The following is a 17,855-nucleotide window of genomic DNA, read 5'->3' on the forward strand; positions in this document are numbered from 1 at the left end:
TACCTTTGACAGTGGGTTTTGTTGTGGGTTTTTTTAATAAGGATTGAAAATATGAACGTGCGGCTCATTTGTGCAGTAGCTCACAAGACGCACTTTCCTACCATAGGGAACGGGGCGTGCATCTGCAACGACGCTCACGTGTTCACTTGACTGTTGTGTGTGTGTTAGTAGGACTTGAAAGTAAGACCTAGACCACCAGTCACACCTTCTCAGAGTCTGTATCTTAGAGCTAATCCCACAGCTTCCCATCACAGCACTCATCTCAGTTGTGGCAGATTAAAACGCAGAGCACACCTCAACCACCACGTGTTTTTTTTAAACTTTAGTCCCTGATGAATTCATTTCCAATGAAGTTGTGTATTAAGTGAAAAAACTCTAACGAGTAATGTTAAGAAGTAACCCCAAACAGAAATCTACCACCAGTTCACTGTGTTTAACAAAAACTACTTGTTGACTACTTCCTCACATTCATAGGAAGTTTTAATAAAAGGAAATTCTAAGAAGCAATTATTTTTCCTCAGTTCCTCTGACAAGATGGATTCTGCTTCAGCAATAAAAGATTAAAAAAAAAGGATCTCCATTAAACTAGAAGCCACTTGGAGTGCTCTTCTCTTCTTTTCCCAATGTGTTAATCGGACACTTCAGCTTTTCAGTGACCCTGAGGAGGGCAGAACATTCCTTTCAACCTCGCTGCTGTGTTTTTCTGATTACACTAGCAAGCCTTTTTGGCCGGCAGCAATCCAGGCAGAGCCAGCTGGTTTGGCGCAATCTGGAAGGCTGTTGTAATAACAGACAGAACAAAAAAAAAAAAAAAACACAAGGAAGAGCCTGGCGGCTGTATAAAACTCCCTCCGAGCTCCCGTCCCCACAGAAGTACACCGGCCTCAGCAATCAGCATGACCAGCCAGTCTCAGGGAATCCAGCAGCTTCTGCAGGCAGAAAAACGTGCTAAGGACAAACTGGAGGAAGCCAAAAAAAGTGAGTAGCTGGCCTGGTTTTACTGTAGTTTTCTACTGTAAGTTCTTCAGCATTACAGTGACTCACAGAAAGACGACATTATTTCACCTGGATACATCACAGCTGTACTGCACCTAGTCTTTCTTCTCACTTGCATTAGTGCTGTGCCTTGACTGCAGCCAGGCATTTAACCAAACCTGAACATTCAGAGTTTGCTTAAAATTCTGTGTGCACATGTGGGCTTGTGTGGGTGTGTGTGCACGTGCCTTATTATGTTAAACAAGTTTTTCTTTGTTATACACATCCTGTCAGCTAGATTTATTCTTGCTTTATCTCAATGCCAATAATGTCATTACAGCCTTCCTCAGGTATTTAAACTAGAAGCCTACATGTCTCTTGCTGCCAGCTCTGGAGGATCAGACTCTAAACTCTCCATTTCCCTTTATAGGTCTTGTATAAATTTTTCCAGTGTTCCTCTTTACTTACAAAATCTAGTAACTTGCCTTCTAATCTCAGCTGGGCTTCAAAAAAATATATGAAAACAAAGGGAGACTTCAGCACAATGATAGTAATGAAAGTCATGGTACAATCACGAGAACTGTCAGTACTGTGATAGGTCATTCCTGTAAGTCTTATTACATGGTACAAGCAATCAGCAAGTGATAAAAAGTTTAATTTACAATAAACATCTTGTTTGCTAAATGCCTAAATGCCCAGGGCAAAGCATGTGTAGATATCAAATAATAATAATGCATTCATATATTTTTATTCTAGTCAAATATAAGCAAAAAAGTAGTAACAACAAATATAAAAATTAAAGTTATCTGCTAGAATAATTTCAATCAAAGAAATAATTCTGCTGGCAGTCTTTCCATTATCTATTTCCTTCATTTTCTGTATTCATCTCACAGTGATTTAATGCAAAAATATGGTGACCTTATTCTCCTGGATGTAGGTACCAACCACATGAGTCACTGACCTGCATTACCAGTGAAACATTAGTACTGTTTCATGGAGTTATCTTGATTTAGAAACCAGCAGTAGGAAACAACATTGTCCTGCAGGACTCAACTGAAATGCATGAAGATGTCCTGCGCTGCAAGAGCATGATGAAGGAATATGTTTTGTTTTCCACAGAGACATAGAAGCTAAACAAAAATAATATATGCAGTTCCTATATCCCTTCCACATAGAAATCAGCATTGCTGTGTGTTCATTAATCATTAGTGCAACATGTTAATTTATACAACAGCACACAGAAAATAAGTAGGAAGGCAATACCCCTTCCCTGAGCACCCAGTCACCACCTGTGCCTTGCAGAAGCAACAGAGGGGAAAAGTAAAAAAAATCTATCTTCATAAAAGAGAAGGCTTACAAAAAGGTGTTTGGGGTTGCTGCTCCCAGCCTGAAAGCGAGGAATAATTAAGTGATTTCACCCTTATCTAGCTAAACGGGGTGCTCTCAGTGGAATAGTTCTTCCCTTCTCATCGGGCAGGGGAAACGCACTGTTCCTGGGAGCAAGCAGCAAGATGGCGCGTGACCTGGAAAGGCATGGCCCCCGTGGAGGGCCCGGGGGTTTGGTCTGAGCACAGGCTGCAGAATCAGGCCTCTAACTATGATAGCTTGATGTTGATTGCCCTTTACTTTTGGTTTGGTTTGCTTTTGTTTTTACAACCAGAGAAGTCAGATTGGCTTTTTCTAAAACAGCCAATTAAAATGAGTTTTCATAAATTAACAAACTCCAAAATGAAAAAGCATCATTATAACATAAAAGTAATGACCCAAGACAAGTGTCTTGTGGAATCCAGACATGGTTACAGGTGCGTTTACTCTGCAAAACACACACTCCTCTGTCATCACCTCAGCCCCACACTGAGTGTTTGTGATAAGCGCAGGGCTGCTCACAGATAAAGCATCTTCCAGACACCTCTGAGTCAGAAACTTGACTTAAACCACTGCCTACACCTACCAGTGCATTAGTGTAGAGGTAGGAGTTATTCAGCAGCTACAGAAAAACAGCTGTTAAGAATTTTGCTATCAGTAAAAATATTTACAGTAAAAATATTTCATCAGTATGACTTTCTTCTCTATTACTTTTAAAGCCAAACATTTTTCTGCTTTTATAAAAATTGTGAAGGAAAATAAAAATTTCTCATACATAAAAATCTGGAGGAAAAAAAAGAAAAAAAAGATGGGAAGGGGGTAAAGAAGACAAAGCCAAACTCTTTCCAGTGATATCCATTGAAAGGGCAAGAGACAAATAGCATAAATTTAAACATAAGAAAACAACTCTAACTGCGAGGGAGGTCAAACCCAGGAACAGACTGCCCAGAGAGGCTGTGGAGTCTCTACTCTGAGACATTCAAAACCCACTGGATGTGGCCCTGACCAAGCTGCCCTTGCCCAGCCTGCTCTGAGCAGGGGTTGCAGCAGCCCTTGGAGGCCCCTTCCAACCTCAGCAGCTCTGTGCAATCCCAGCAAAAACCTTGAGCATTTCCAAGACATTTTATTCCTAGGTGTAGCAAGGGCAAAAAGTTCAAATAACTGCTGATGTGGCATGTTCATCTATAGCCTAAAGACTTTGGTGGATCTTTTCGTTCACGATAAATACTGCCAACAGTTTGTACTAGGGTGTGAACAGCAAAGGACTTGTTAATTTTAGATCTCATGGATCACATAAGTAAGGTCAGGCCTTAATGTTTCGATTCAGGTTTTTCTAAGGACTACTCCACCACAAATTGTGTGCTAAACCAAGCATTATAGCTAATCTAACAGAATAATTACACCTAGAAAATCGTTATTATAGTCAAGAGTACAATAGGTTTGCAGTGAGGTTACAAAACAAAAAAGTTTCCATATTGTCCTTAATGTCAATATTTTTCACAGCAATGTCACTACACCACCTTAGATACCTAACTATACCAGCATAACTTAAATACTGTGGGACAAAGATGTCTCTTCCCCAGACTGATTCTGCAGTTAGATCAGCATAAAGGATCGCATAGTTTGAGTGTAAAAAGTACGATAAAATGAAATACATGAAACGCAACCGATATACCCAGTACAATCAGTTAACCTGTGCACACACAACTGGGAGAAACAAGGCGAGGCCATGCTGCTTCACCCCAGGAAATACCAGCCCAAATCTACCTGGTACCAGTTTAGATCAGCAGCTTCTGCTCAGGGCTGGGCACTCTGATCTGGGCTGCAAGTGAAAGCAGTGAACCCGCCCCGCGAGCGCTAGTGCGTCCCATCCCTGCTAAACTCTGGATATGACCTTTGTCACCACAGACAGCCCTTGCACAACACCACTGTACGAACGAGTCCGACTATTCTATTTGCACTGTAACGAGAGAAGAATGAAAGGCAGATCCTTCATGGGACGCAACCAGGAAAAGTCATTTTCAAGGAAATGTGCAAAACTACCCTTACGCAAACCCTTCAGTGTTTACAGTTGATACATAACCAGATCAAAACGTAGCGTGAACACACATAATATTGTGTATAAACAGATAGTGGGCCCAGTTTTTGCTGACATATGTGCAGCTGTTTGTAATGCAAAATCCACTTTGGATAACTGAAAAATTAGCAAATAAAATTATATTCATAGACATGAAGCAAAGCAAAAAATGCAGGCTCAAGGTCCTCTGTACATGCTTTTTCGTACTTCTTGCTCAATACCCTTTTATCCTGGCTTGCAATATCTTTACTGTATCATTGGCTGATGGCATTTATACCTGGCAAATTATGAATAGTTTGTTGGTAAATGCACACATGCAAGACTGAAACTATTAAATTGGTTAAACACAAACCAAAACAGTCTGCAATCCTTTGGCCTTTTATACACAGCACTGCTTTATCTATCATTTTTGCTTTAAGCTTAATTCGGATCCCAGAAATAACTGAGCACTGTCAGAGCCAAGACATCAATTCCTGAAAATCCTTTTGGGTAAAAGAAGGGAAGCAAATGTGTCATGAACACTGGGTTTAGCAAAACTTGTTTTCCTCTAGCTTTTTATATCTTGGCTTGAGTTTCTAGTGCCTAATGAAATGAAAACTCAGATGAAAGATTTCAGGAAATCAGATTAAAACCAAATATTAATCAAAATAAGATATTGTAAACAGAATTATATCCATGGTGCTGTCTTGGATAATATCCAGGACATATTTTATCTACTGAAAAAGCTGTACGTACTGATCAACTGCCTCTATTGTATTTTATTAAAAGTGCAAAATAGCCTTCTCAAAATGAGCATCCCTAAATCCCATTTTGCAGACAATTTAACACTCTTGAAGACAACTGAAATGGTCCTATTTAAAGAAAACAGGATTAATTTTTGGCAACTTCTTCATATGACATGATTTCTGTGCAGAAATTCAGCTAGAAGCCTCGATGATATGTTTGAAAACAGAAAGCCAATTTTAGCATGGCAGTTTTTGGAAAGTAAGATAACTCGGTGTTTAGGCAAATTAGAATGCAACATTTTTGCTTTTTACTGTCTTTTTCTTGCAAGATCTGAAAATCCCCAACCACCTAAAAAACCTCACCAGTTCTTTTGGGTCTAACCACATGTAGGTATTTCATTATCACAGAAATGCCTAGAAAGAAGAATACAACCTTTCTCCATGCTAATAATGCCTTCCGAGGTTAGGTAAGAAAATCTAATACAGGGCTGACTTGTTACAGAAAGTTGGTTAAGGTTTGGCCAGTTGAACACAATACCTAGAAATTTATAGGCTGTCAGCTACCGTAGTCATGGACAACGGTGGACAAGGACACCAGGCATAGCACAGCTGCTTTGCTGCTCCCTGTCTTCAAGGGTGGAAAGGAGGGACAAAGTGGCGGCAGCAAACCTGGCCCCCACAGCATCCCCTTTGGGGCAAAAGTCTCTTCAAACTTGGAGCTTTCTGTACCTCGCCCTTATGATCGTAGAGGAAATGCCATAAGGACAGCTTGGTTTGCCCATCCTCCTGTATTTCTTGCCCTCTTTTTGCACGATCTTGGCTGAATTTCAATGCTCTGCCACCCTTCAGTGCGTAAGGTTTGATTTCAGCTCGGCTGTGCTCTGCAGAGAATCCTGTCCAGAAGATCAGTGAGACTTTGAAAAGGCAATCCCCTAATGCACAGCTAAGGTAGCAGACAAGTGGTTAATAACAGACTGATCAATTAATTTTGGTTTGTCTCTAGTGAAACAGCAGGTTAAGCTCTAGTTTCTGCTTAACTTAATCAGGTGCAGCATATGCACTATCGCATATGTTGGCAGTTGCCGATTCTGTCCACAACGTTGTTGAACTAGCAGTAATTTACTCACAGCTTTTCCACTTAATTAAATAGGAAGCAGCAGGTTCCTGCTGTGCCAATCCTAAAGGCATCATGGAAAAATGAAATGGCTGCCACCCTACAGTGACACCCTATGTATTGTGCTTACTCCAGTGCACTGTCAAGAGCTGCCATGTATGTATATATGTACTTTTTGGTTCACTAGCTACATTGTCAGAGGCAAATGAACTGTTGTTTTACAGTTAATCTCTTTCCATTTTATGCATTTTAAATGGATTTATTTATCTATCTGGTGGCCAAATATGCAACATATTTACTACAGATGGCCCCCCAGATGGAATTTGAAATTAAAATCCCACTGATTTTGAAATAATTTAATTTGCTTTAGAGATCCAGTTCCTCAGCTGGTGAAATTGGCAGAGCTTCATCGTAGTCACTCCCCCCCAACTTCCAGCTCCAGAGAATCGCCCCCCAGCTCCACTCCTAGAGGAAAACTCTACAAAAGGCTGATCAGCTCCAAATTTGGAGAGGAGAATAAGGGAAACTTCAAAATACAGACCTAAATCTGGTTCCAAATTTTGTTGTCCAGATTGATACCAGGCTCCTACACAAATCTGTCTGTCCACACATACTGGTCTCAAGACTTCATACAGTGAGTGGCAGAAACTGAGTGAATCAGCCCTTGTCAAACAAATACAAACTCTAGGAAAGTACACGTTAGGTTTTAAACTGCCTCTCTCCCCCTTTATACATAAGCACATGCCTCGGTGGCAGAAGGACCCCGAGAAATATAATGAACTACAGAAGAAAGCACTGCGCTGATGAACTGAGAGTCAGTAAAGCTATCTAGTTTCTCACCAGGTTATTTCTTCCTGTAAAGAGCCTTTATACAATCATGCGCCCCAGGTCTCACAATAAGCACATCCATAAATCAAACAGTCCAGGAATCAAGCCTTTAAAAGGAATTTCACATTACCGGCATCTCTCTGCTTCTACTCACCCATCTGCAGATAATGACTTCAGGAGGAGCCATCAACTGGGCAAATAAGTTACTGCTGGATCAGGCATTTTACCCAGGTTTTCGTTGAATCTCAGATGTATCAAAACCAACAGTCTTCCTCCCAAGAGTCATCTTCCTCATTGTGCCATGCTCAGTGGAAGCAGATTGCTCTATGCCACACCTGATAAGGCTTCATAAGCCCAGCACAGGTGCGACCAATCCAAAGTAGCAGCCTGCTGAAAATAAATCAGAAATACTAATGCTCGTCTTTCTAGCCTAGTTGGAGAACATTCCTTAGGGTTTCAGAAAAGATACCATTTTCAACTTTTGTGCTTGAATTGAAAGATTTAAAAAAAACCAAACCAAACCCAAAACTTACAAAAATATTCACATTGCTCAGTGATGTTAGGTAGGTGGTTACAATAAGTAAATAAATAAATGGATGTTTCCTGCATCAGATCAAGATGCCTTTTTTCAGTTGCCTAGCCTCCACTCCCTCATTCTTATAATACCCTGATTTAAGCAACTAAGCAATAGCTTTTTCAGCCATTGAAGACATGTCTCCCGTTAAGAAAAGGGAGCAAGCTTATCCCTTCCCACTGCTAAAATTCTAGCTGTAGAGCAGAAAGAGACCCCCAAAATCAGCATGAGCCCAGGTCTCAGGTATAACATACCAACTTTCAACGCAAGAGGCTTACAGCCCCACCAGTTAGAAAGTGACTTTTTCCTCACCAAGTAGTGTAGCAGAGTCCTGCGGAGATCCACGCAACTTTGCCAACTTTATACAAAACAGGCAGATAGATAGAGATGCATCACTGTGGGGTGGTTACAACACGTTCAACACTTCATGTAAAAACTTAAGCATCACGTTCCCATCAAACCTTTTACTCCTATCCTTTACATAACATCCCTGCTAAACCCAGGAACCACCTTATGCTCAGTCCTGCGGTGACTTATGTGGGCTTGGTTTGACAAACCTTTAGCATTTTACCTAACACAAAGTAACTATTCACAGTGAACAAAACGAAGTATGTAAACAAGCCTGTTCAGGAGGAAGGCTCTAGTTTCCACTGCAACCTAAAATGCCACCTTACAGATCCCTCTCCTGTAAAAAAGGGGGAAAAAAAGACTTTTTAATCACTTTCATATTTTCTATGCATTGGTAGAGAATACCATTGACATCCTTTTAATCCCTCACTTCTGCATTTAAAAAATGTTAAGGGAAAAGGGTGGGGGAGAAGAGGACAAAGCCCAGAGGGTTGTAACTCAGTTTGATAGTGGTTAAGACATATCTTGCCGTAACTTGGAAATCTGCCAGCTCTAAGCAGAATCCAGTTGGTGTGGGATGAAGGGATGCTGGCAACCAATCAATATAGCAAATCTTACAGAATAACGTCTTTTCCCATCAGTGACAACTAAAATCTGTTATCTGGCTGCTACTATTGCTGATGAAGGAAAGATAGATATTTATTTAAACACCAAGCTGTGATTAAAAAAAAAAAAAAAAGCAAAGCATTTGTGTTATGAGAAAATACGTAGTTGCAAAAAGACTTCTGTTGTTAGCAAACCAACAGGCTTTTCATTTAATGTGTGCTTTCGCACAGGGAGTTGGTCTCAGAAGATGGGTACTTGCACGACTAGCGTTCAGTCACAAAACACCCTACCTAAATCACTTTGACTCTTCTGACCATTCTTGTGCAAATAAAGCTGCTGTTGACTTTGCTCAAAACTTTGTCCATTTCACTATGCCGTGTAAAATACCTCTGATTTAGAGAGTTATCTTTTGTGATACAGTGACAAGTGTGAAGTAAAGCCCTGTTTCTTCCCCCCATTAGGAAAGGGAAAGAGGCTGAAGCAGGCCAAGGAAGAAGCCATAGCCGAGATAGACCACTACCGGTTACAGAGGGAGAAGGAATTTAGGAACAAGCAAACAAACGTAAGAAACCTGGATATGTTCTTTTGTAGTGTCGATCTGCTCAACGGTAAAACAAATTGCTTCAAACAGTGTTACATGGAGACTTCTGCAAACCAACATGCTGATACTGATTAAATACAGAGATATCACCTATGATACATTATGCTTCATTTTGATTTCTTCACAGTCTTTGAATGCATTTGTAGAAGGTATTATGGACTTTCACCACTAAAATTGTCCAGATTCTGTATTTGGTTCATGCTTGTCTTTTGAAGACTTATCTCCCTTAAGGAAAAATACCTTTGGGTCCTCTTTCTTTAACTCCAAATAGACCTCATTCCTGTCTTGAAACTGGAGATTTCGGTAGGGTGGATGTTTCAGTAAAATCAAAGATTTAAAATCTTTCTTTCTATTTCTGTTCCACTTTAGCTGACTTTTTTGACTGCATACAAGACTGTATCTTTGATGAACTGAAATCACCAAAACTTTGGAGTTTTTCCACTACGTTTTCATAGTAAAAATGGTCTGGGCAATATTTTCATATCTGAGTTATACCACATTTTATACACTTATGCCATCTTGCAGTTTTCTCTAGTGTTTTCATGAAGGTTCACACACCATTCTCTTTTTCTTGGTGACCTTCCCCTTAGGTTTTTGTTCTTGTTTTTTCCCCTGCTTGTTTTGTGCAAAGGCAAGGAAACTACACGTGCAAAAGCAGCCACAAAAAACCCAAAGAGGTCAAATAAAAACTGCTTTACAAACCTGTCATTTCAGTCTCACTTCACATAAAACATTTTCCAGCAGAGATCACAAGCCCTAGGAACAGATATACACACACAAAGTCTCTAACGTACACTGCCAGCCCCCCGACGCACTGTCACACAGCCAGGCCAGGTGGAATTGTCTCATATGTACAATTTCAGATGTTTACAGACACTAAATAAAAACAACTCTAAAATTTGTTCACCTTTTCAGTCAAGCCAGACTTCTTGTTTTAAGTCTGAAAGAGCAGAAGGAAAAGATGTTGCTTTGGTGTGAACTCAATTTTTTCATCACAAACAAAATTCAAGCTGCAGGGAAAGGCCACTGTTTGTTGACTGAACGTTTCACCCAAGCAGGACAGAGCCCATATTGCTCCTCAAATGACAGCATGTTGTACAAGATCATTGCAGTCCTCCTTCACGTTCCCTGACCCCATTATGTTGAACATTTATCTACCTAGACAAATGTCATCATTATTAACCTGTGCCTGGAAGGCAGTCAGGAGTTTCAGCTAAGCCGGTGTAGAGGGATGTCTGATGCCCAGGTCAGATCGCTGGCTCAGGTATTCAGACACAAAGTGTTTTTAATTCTTTGTCACAGTCTCATTTAATGCTGTTCCTCCTCCTACTTGGTGGTGTTGTATCCAAACTGGGGTAAGTTTTCTCATAATATGAGATGTTCCACATTAGTCCAAAATGAACAACAGCAGCAACATAAAATAATGATTCATTTGAGGTTAGAGTGACAATACACAAGATCTTTTTTCAAAATATACAAAATTTAAGCCCGGATCTCAAACCAATCTTGCGAGTGCTCATGGTGTTTGTAAACAGAGTCTGAGATCACTGAACTCTGGAGATGTGCAGCTTAGTTCTGAATTTTATGGCTTCCAAGTCAGTGTAACATTTTAGCAACTTTGGAATGACACCAACATAAAACCAGTATAGGCAAAATAAGGCATAGATCTTCAAGGTCAGCAGAAATCAGAGTAAACAGAGCACTATCTGTATCCTGACAAGAAAAAAGTCTTCAAATTCAGAAGCAGAAAAAAGGGAAAAAAGTACATAGAAGAGTAAGAATCTACTATCTTAATTTACAGTATTAACATGAACTGAGAGAGCAGGTTCCCAGTCTACAGAGGCTCTTCTTAAAATTATAATACTTTTCTTGAGGTTTTTCCAAAAGTATTTAGTAGCTGGATAACATGCAGCCACCTGGGATCTCTAGAAAGTTATTTTCCCCAGTGGAAAAAAATCAGCTTCCTAAATCTGGTCTAAGCTGCACAATCTTTCCCACATGAGACCCTTACAACTTGTCTAAAAGCTAAAATAAAACGGCAGCTAAAAATAGTTACTATAGAAAACTATATTCTTTTCCCGATATTTACAATTATGTCTATGTCCTGTATTTCTTCCAAATCAGAGTGTTTTACATCTGAATTACGGACAAACCTTACTACCGTGCCAGGTACTGATAAATAGAATTGTAAAGGTGATTGGTGCAAAAGATCTTAACTCAGCTGCTTTTCCTTCTTTTAAGGACTAAGTTGGGCTGAAATCACATGGAAAATAAAGCTAACGACTCCTCCTTTATTTCTGGTCATCCTCTAGGTATTCCACTAGCGTCACACATTAGCTTCAGCTGCTAGTCCACCCCAGAGAACTATGGCAGGAATAAGACGAATATGTTACTTGTTCCTTTCTTACTCTGTCAGTGTGCAGAAATGTCTTCTGCTCTCCCCTGTGGAATTCTTTAGCTGGAAACCAATTTCTCTGCTGGTATCTGAAGGACTTTTCCATAAGGGAAGAATTCAAGGGATGTTGGGGCAGTGGGGGAGGAGGGAGCAAAGTCACAGATTTGGAACGCGTGCATCTGTTTATAACATAACCTTGCTGAAATGTTCAGCGAGCCTAGAGTCAATTAAATTCTAAGCGAATGTCCTGATATTAACTGTGCCAGAAGCTGTCTGGTATTTCGCCAGATAAGAAAATGTAACATTAAAAGACCTTGTCTGAGGCCTGTTGAGGGTTATACATCACTAACTGCTGAAGACATTTCAAGTACTCTGAAACTGTAATTATGCATTGTCAGGAAGGCTTTCCCATGTTTTGCTCCTTAGCCACGCTCACATTCATTCTCAGTGAGGCCAAATGAAGCACATTGGTGATAGAACTTAGCTGACTAGTCATTAAAATAGAAAACAAATTAAAATGAGCGATATAAAAGACAAAACATGTACAATGTTGTTCCCACAGTGAGCTAGGAAACTTTCGTTACATGGGGAGATTCCCATTGCTAATGAGCATATGAAAGAGTTCCCTTTAATTCTGTGTTTATGTGTATAGTTCAACCTAGATCATACCCTTACTTTTGGAAGCACTGTGACATGTTTGCGTTATGTTTATGCTAGATGAAGAAGAAAACTACAATAAACATAGTCATATATAATCCGTTATTTTACTCAGAGGACTTCTGCTTTTCAGGTAATGGGCTCCCAAGGTAACCTCTCTGCTAAAATAGAAGAGCAAACAACAGAAACCGTTCGAAACCTCACTAGCAGCTACCACAAGAACATGGAGAGCATGATGAAAAAGCTTTTGAGCACAATATGCGACATCAACCCTGAAGTTCACCCAAACTTCAGACATGCAGTTTAAGATCCATTAAGATCCATGCTGGGGAAGGATGTTTGCAAAAAGTAGCCTTCTTTCTTGATAAGCATAAATATTTCCTCATCTATTGTTTCTGTATGTGTGAGAAAAAAGAACACTAAAAGCCAAAAGCACACAGTTCCACATAGGCTTTTGATATGACAAGAATTGCCCAAGGTGTCACAAACATTTGTTGGAATATTGTTTCCTGTTGGTAGCTAAGCCCTTGTCATTTAGACAGGGGGCAAGTCAACAACAGCAGAATAAATGATTATTTGACACCAGCAGCTTTTCAGTGGGAGTCTTTATTCCTTTTCTCTTATAAAATGTTCTGTACTAGGATGCGATGTTGCATAAAGTCTGTTTATCCCAATCTTTGTTGTACTTCAAGTCACATGAAAGAAAATCACAAAACCTTAAAATAAAGCATTTCTGGTTTCCCTGTGACACACAGAGTGGACAGGTTATGGAGCATATAGGAACTCTGTAGCTTTTGGTCAAAAAGAATAGGTCAAAACATTTTCAATTGTTGTATGCTAAAGCAAAATGTAGCTGACTTGTACAAAATTATGTTCAAAAGCCATACTCAGAGTATTGTCCTGTTGTTTAACTACACCACAAACTGAGAAAAGGAGTAATCATTATTTATGAAATTGCTTTGGTTCAAGGTGCAGACTAGCACATCCATCATTATCTGTACGGTTACACCCAAAGCACAGGAATCCATGGGCTCAAACTCTACACCTAGTTTAGTTACATTAAATAGTACCTTAACCCACGGGTTGTTCACAGAAATCACGTCACTTAGAGCTCACTTCTGTTACCCTAAGTGACCTTGAGTAATACTTCCCTCTGCAATGGCAGAGATTTCCTTTAGAATAAATTCTGCTGAAGTTAGGAAAATACAATATGATCTGGTGCTTTCAAGGTGAAGCCCATTAAATCTGATGGGAGGTACTGATAAAGCGGGGGTCTGGCACATGCTTGCATCATGAACCCCCTTAATGCCTTGTCTCCACTACAAAATTACACTGAATTAGAAAAGAAGCTTGAAAAATTGCAATGACTAGCAAACAACAGCCGTGACTTTGAGCCCACGTAGACACAGACAAATCATTTCAATTTCACAGCAGCTAGTCACAGGCAATCTCCTGTTCCAGCGAGGTTTACACAGCTGACATGCTGTCATGTGTAAAATGACCGTAAAGCTGTAGTCAACTTAATGTCAGCAAACATGACTCCTCAAGGCTGTGCCTGCATGCTACATAATCTCCCAGCCCTGATTGTTACAGTCTCCTGTGCTTGATTATATTCTCTGGGGACGCAAGGGTGCCGAGGAACAGGAAAGAGACTAGAAATCCTATTGACATCAGCTGAAAGGCTCATTTATTTAGGAGTGCTTTGAATCGAGCTGTGATAGGCTTTGACTTACTGAGGGGATGAAGGAGCTCCGGTCCCAGCCTACGTGCACGAGCCCACACACGCACCCTCCCACACGGCACATGCAGTCGGGATTGCCGCATTGCCCAGGCACACGCGCCTCCAGTTTGGGTCACGGCCACCGTCCCAGTGTAGTGCTCAACTGTAAAGCACTATTTTCTGTGAATTTAAATAGTCACCAAGTGGACATTAATCTCTCACAAGAGCTCACTGCAGTGGTCAGGACTGCTCTGCTTTCCCTTCTGGGCTACCTCAGCACCCTTTCCACTGGTTATCACTTCTAAACACACCGAAGTGTTGCAGGTTTGGGGGCAGAACTAAAGCAAGGGGGTTTCCATGGCCAGCTGTATGGGATGACAATAGACACCCCTGTACAGCGAGAGCAGAATTGCCACAGTGTGGTGGGCAGCAAGCTCGAGATGCAGATTTTCAGATGGCCAGCAACCGAGATGATGTGAAATAAAGCTTTGTTTTTCTGCATCACCCTGCTTCTTTTTATGACATTCCCCCTTTCCCTCATTCTTGCTAAAATCTGTCTCCTGTCACCAACTGTTTCTCTTGCAAAGCTTCTGCCCCCCTTTCAAGACAGTAGTACTCTCTACCCTTCTGGTCCTAACGGCCACGCTCACACCTCTTATTTAAACCTTCTTTAAAATAGATTATCGCATGAATACACCCTCCTTGACAAAACCCTGAGCACAGGGTGGGGGATGCCGCTGTGCCACCTCCCACGCAGTGACACTGCGCTGCAATCATGGCAGTGACCTGCCTGTGCCCTTGCTATCACCTGCATACCTGAGACATAAATAGTGTCTTAAGTACTTCAAACTTTCTGAACATGATTATTTTATTGAGCTGTGTCCATAATGAAGAGCTACCGCTTGTGAAAAAGGAATTAATTCCTTATGATTAGCTCTTTGATCTTGAGATATACATCTGAGAGCTTTGAGCACTCTGTGCATTTGGTCTCTTCTATGTTCATTCCTACTTCTGGACAGGGAAAGGGTGGTTACACCACCTCTTTTAGCTGTACAGAGGTAAAATTAGACTTCATGCAAATTGGCAAGATATGGGGGCTTCTTTTAAATGAAGAGTGTAAAGTATCAGCTGCATCAATGGAATATTGAGGTGCCAAGAAAATGCCTGCTGAATTTACAAGAGCACAAAATACCTTGTACGTGACATTCGCATATTCAGGGTAACAGCAAATAATCCTTCCACGCAAAACAAAAAGGAATAATAGAAGCAAGGAGGTTTAATTTCCACATGCTCTCAAACGCATAAAAAAGTAAGAGTGCTTTCTCTGTATTAGCAGTTACCCACCACGGATGATTACAAACGCCCCTTGATTAAAACAAGCCCTCAAGGTTTAACCAAGGGGTTGAATGATGCCTGTAAGGGCCCTGACCACACACTCCCTTTCCCCCCATGACGTGCTTCTCACTGTGACTCACATTCCCAGCTTGTCCTGAGCCCGTCCCAGTGCCGCCCTCACCTGCTGCGCTCCCTGGCTGCCAGCTCCTGCCCTGCCACCCCCTGGGGAGCATCCCCAGACCCCAGGGAGCCCCCAGCCCTCACACTGCCCTGACACACTGCTGCCTAGTTACGTACCAATGCAAATAAAATGGTGACATTGCAAATACAACACAAGCAAATCTGAGAAATAGAAAGCCACATATACATAGCACACATACCTTTGTAAGCCTTTTTTTTCATAAATACCTGTGAAATCAGAGTCTTGGCAAACACCTGAAGAGCTCCAGTGAAGGTTTACATATCTCTGGCCACATTCTTCCCTTGGAAATGGTGGTTACCTGACCACGACACCACTTCAGACAGAGGGACTTTCTTTCACAGCAACAGTAATTAGCACTTTCAGTATTTCAATTAGTATGTTCTAATTATCAATAAATTGATAATCAATAAAATGAATGGAGCTGATTCAAGGTCTATGTCTGATCCCATCAAAATCAACTGAAAAAAGCCAGTGTGAGATACTAGGACTGAAACGAACTCGGGGAGTTTCCTAGATTGGCCCAATTCTACACTAAGAGATATACTTGGAAGTCCATATAATCTGTAAAACGTAAGTCATTCTCCTAAGTGATCATATGTAGGATATAAGCATATGTGTGAAGCTCTTACAGAACAAGATATTTCGGTCTCTGACGTTGTAGTTCAAGGACTGTGAGCGATGTCTCCCTATAAGATGGGATGAGATGACCTGCCGTGGCAGAGCTCAGGAACCACGGCAGGACAGGCGACAACAGGCTGCCATGACGTACGATGGCTGGAGATGTGAACCCGCAGATACGTACTTTCACAAGCAGCCTTGCCCAGAAGCATCCATAACTGCAGACCAAGGAGGAAAGACGTCTGTGTGTAAGGATTTACCGAGCATCCCTGCAGCGAGAGGCTGTGTTGAACTTCAGGTACGTACCTAGGCAGGGTGACAATTCAGACTGAGTCTGGGGATGAAACATAAACATGTTTTAGGCCACTACACAATACCTTCCAACATGCGTAGTGGCATTGGCTATTAGCTATATTGACATGCGGGTCAATTAAAGGTATAGCTATTGTGAAACAGTAACAGTTCTTAAAAGAATGTCCCTTACTCCTATGGCACACTTAATGGGAAGACATTACCTTCAACTGGAATTTCTCTTAACTAAATTGTATGAGAGCGTGCTGCATCTTTCAACTAGGGATTTGTTTTTTCTCAAATAGTAGCATGCAGATTAATCAAATGTTATCTAGACACAATTCTTCTTCTTCAGCCCCAGCCACTTGTTAGGTTCCTATTCTAGGATGTCCTCACCAAAAGACTAACCTGTGAGAATCATACCTGTGTGGCACCTCATTCTCACCTTCTCCATACCCTGGGGCAAAGAACATTCCCTGACTGTCCAATAACTGAAGGGGGAGCCAAGTGCTACTGAAAATAAACATAAGGGGAGGAAAGGATACCAGGCAAAGATTTTGTGGTGACAGCAGCAATTCAGTTCTTTTACATTCCAGGAACTTACCACAGTCACGTGTTGACTAAGTAGGAAGCTTGAACATTATGTAAAGTTACGTTCTGCTTCACATATGCAATGCATACACTTCAAAATCATTTTCTCCAGTTCGTCACGGAAATAGAGGAAATGCCTGTTACACAATACACAAGTGTCATATATTCCTGTCAGGTTCACAGTGGCCTGTCCTTCACAGATTTGATTATTCCGCATTTTATGGTAGTATAAGGCACTTCAAACCCCGAGTCTTCCCCGAGGAATGTTAACGCTTGTTAGAAGTACATGGCCCAACCAGTATTACTACAAAACACTTGGAAAATGTTACATCGGAGTACTATTAATACACTCTATTGCACTTACAGGACATGACTGCATGCGGAAAATCTGATGACTTGCAAGCTTATTAACGTACTGAGATTCCTCGGTGCTTTTATGAAAGATATGCCACAACTGAATTACCTGACCCAGGGTAATTCCTCAAAGTCCCTCTTGCCTCAGATATCTGATTTATTTACAGGTACATCAGACTCCAATATGCACCCAAATTTCCATATCACCTTTTGAAATACAGAAATTCTGAGTTGAGCTGTGCTCCAAAAAGTGCTAGTTTGGTGAAAAAAAGCTTTCCATGAACTATCATGCCAGAAAAATGACTTCAATTCTTGCTATTAAATAGACTATGCTTTAAGAAACACAGTATTTATAATTCAATTCACTTGTAACAAACCGAATAACATAAATATCAATATAAAAAAGATCAGCAATGTCAATATAACCTAATTTGTATAACCTTCTCTATATATTTCATGTAAATATTTATTTTACAATC

The 17,855-nt window shown here is 40.8% G+C and overlaps 1 protein-coding gene and 1 long non-coding RNA gene across 2 annotated transcripts in view; one reads left to right on the plus strand and one right to left on the minus strand.

Moving 5' to 3' along the window:
- Window positions 1-721: 721 nt before the first annotated feature.
- Window positions 722-12,853, plus strand: ATP6V1G3 (ATPase H+ transporting V1 subunit G3). Its single transcript, XM_075760142.1, has 3 exons — window positions 722-978; window positions 9,074-9,174; window positions 12,399-12,853. Exons 1-3 carry the CDS (start codon window positions 897-899, stop codon window positions 12,570-12,572), a joined length of 357 nt encoding a protein of 118 aa, XP_075616257.1. The 5' UTR covers window positions 722-896; the 3' UTR covers window positions 12,573-12,853.
- Window positions 12,854-17,039: 4,186 nt separating this feature from the next.
- Window positions 17,040-17,855, minus strand: part of LOC142602778 (uncharacterized) — a 33,149-nt gene continuing 32,333 nt past the window's right edge. The window contains exon 6 of the long non-coding RNA XR_012836570.1: window positions 17,040-17,159. This is a non-coding gene — a long non-coding RNA (uncharacterized LOC142602778). The remainder of the gene's footprint in view (window positions 17,160-17,855) is intronic.

The sequence above is a fragment of the Balearica regulorum genome, chromosome 8 (assembly GCF_011004875.1).
Source record: "Balearica regulorum gibbericeps isolate bBalReg1 chromosome 8, bBalReg1.pri, whole genome shotgun sequence".
Lineage (NCBI taxonomy): Eukaryota > Metazoa > Chordata > Aves > Gruiformes > Gruidae > Balearica > Balearica regulorum.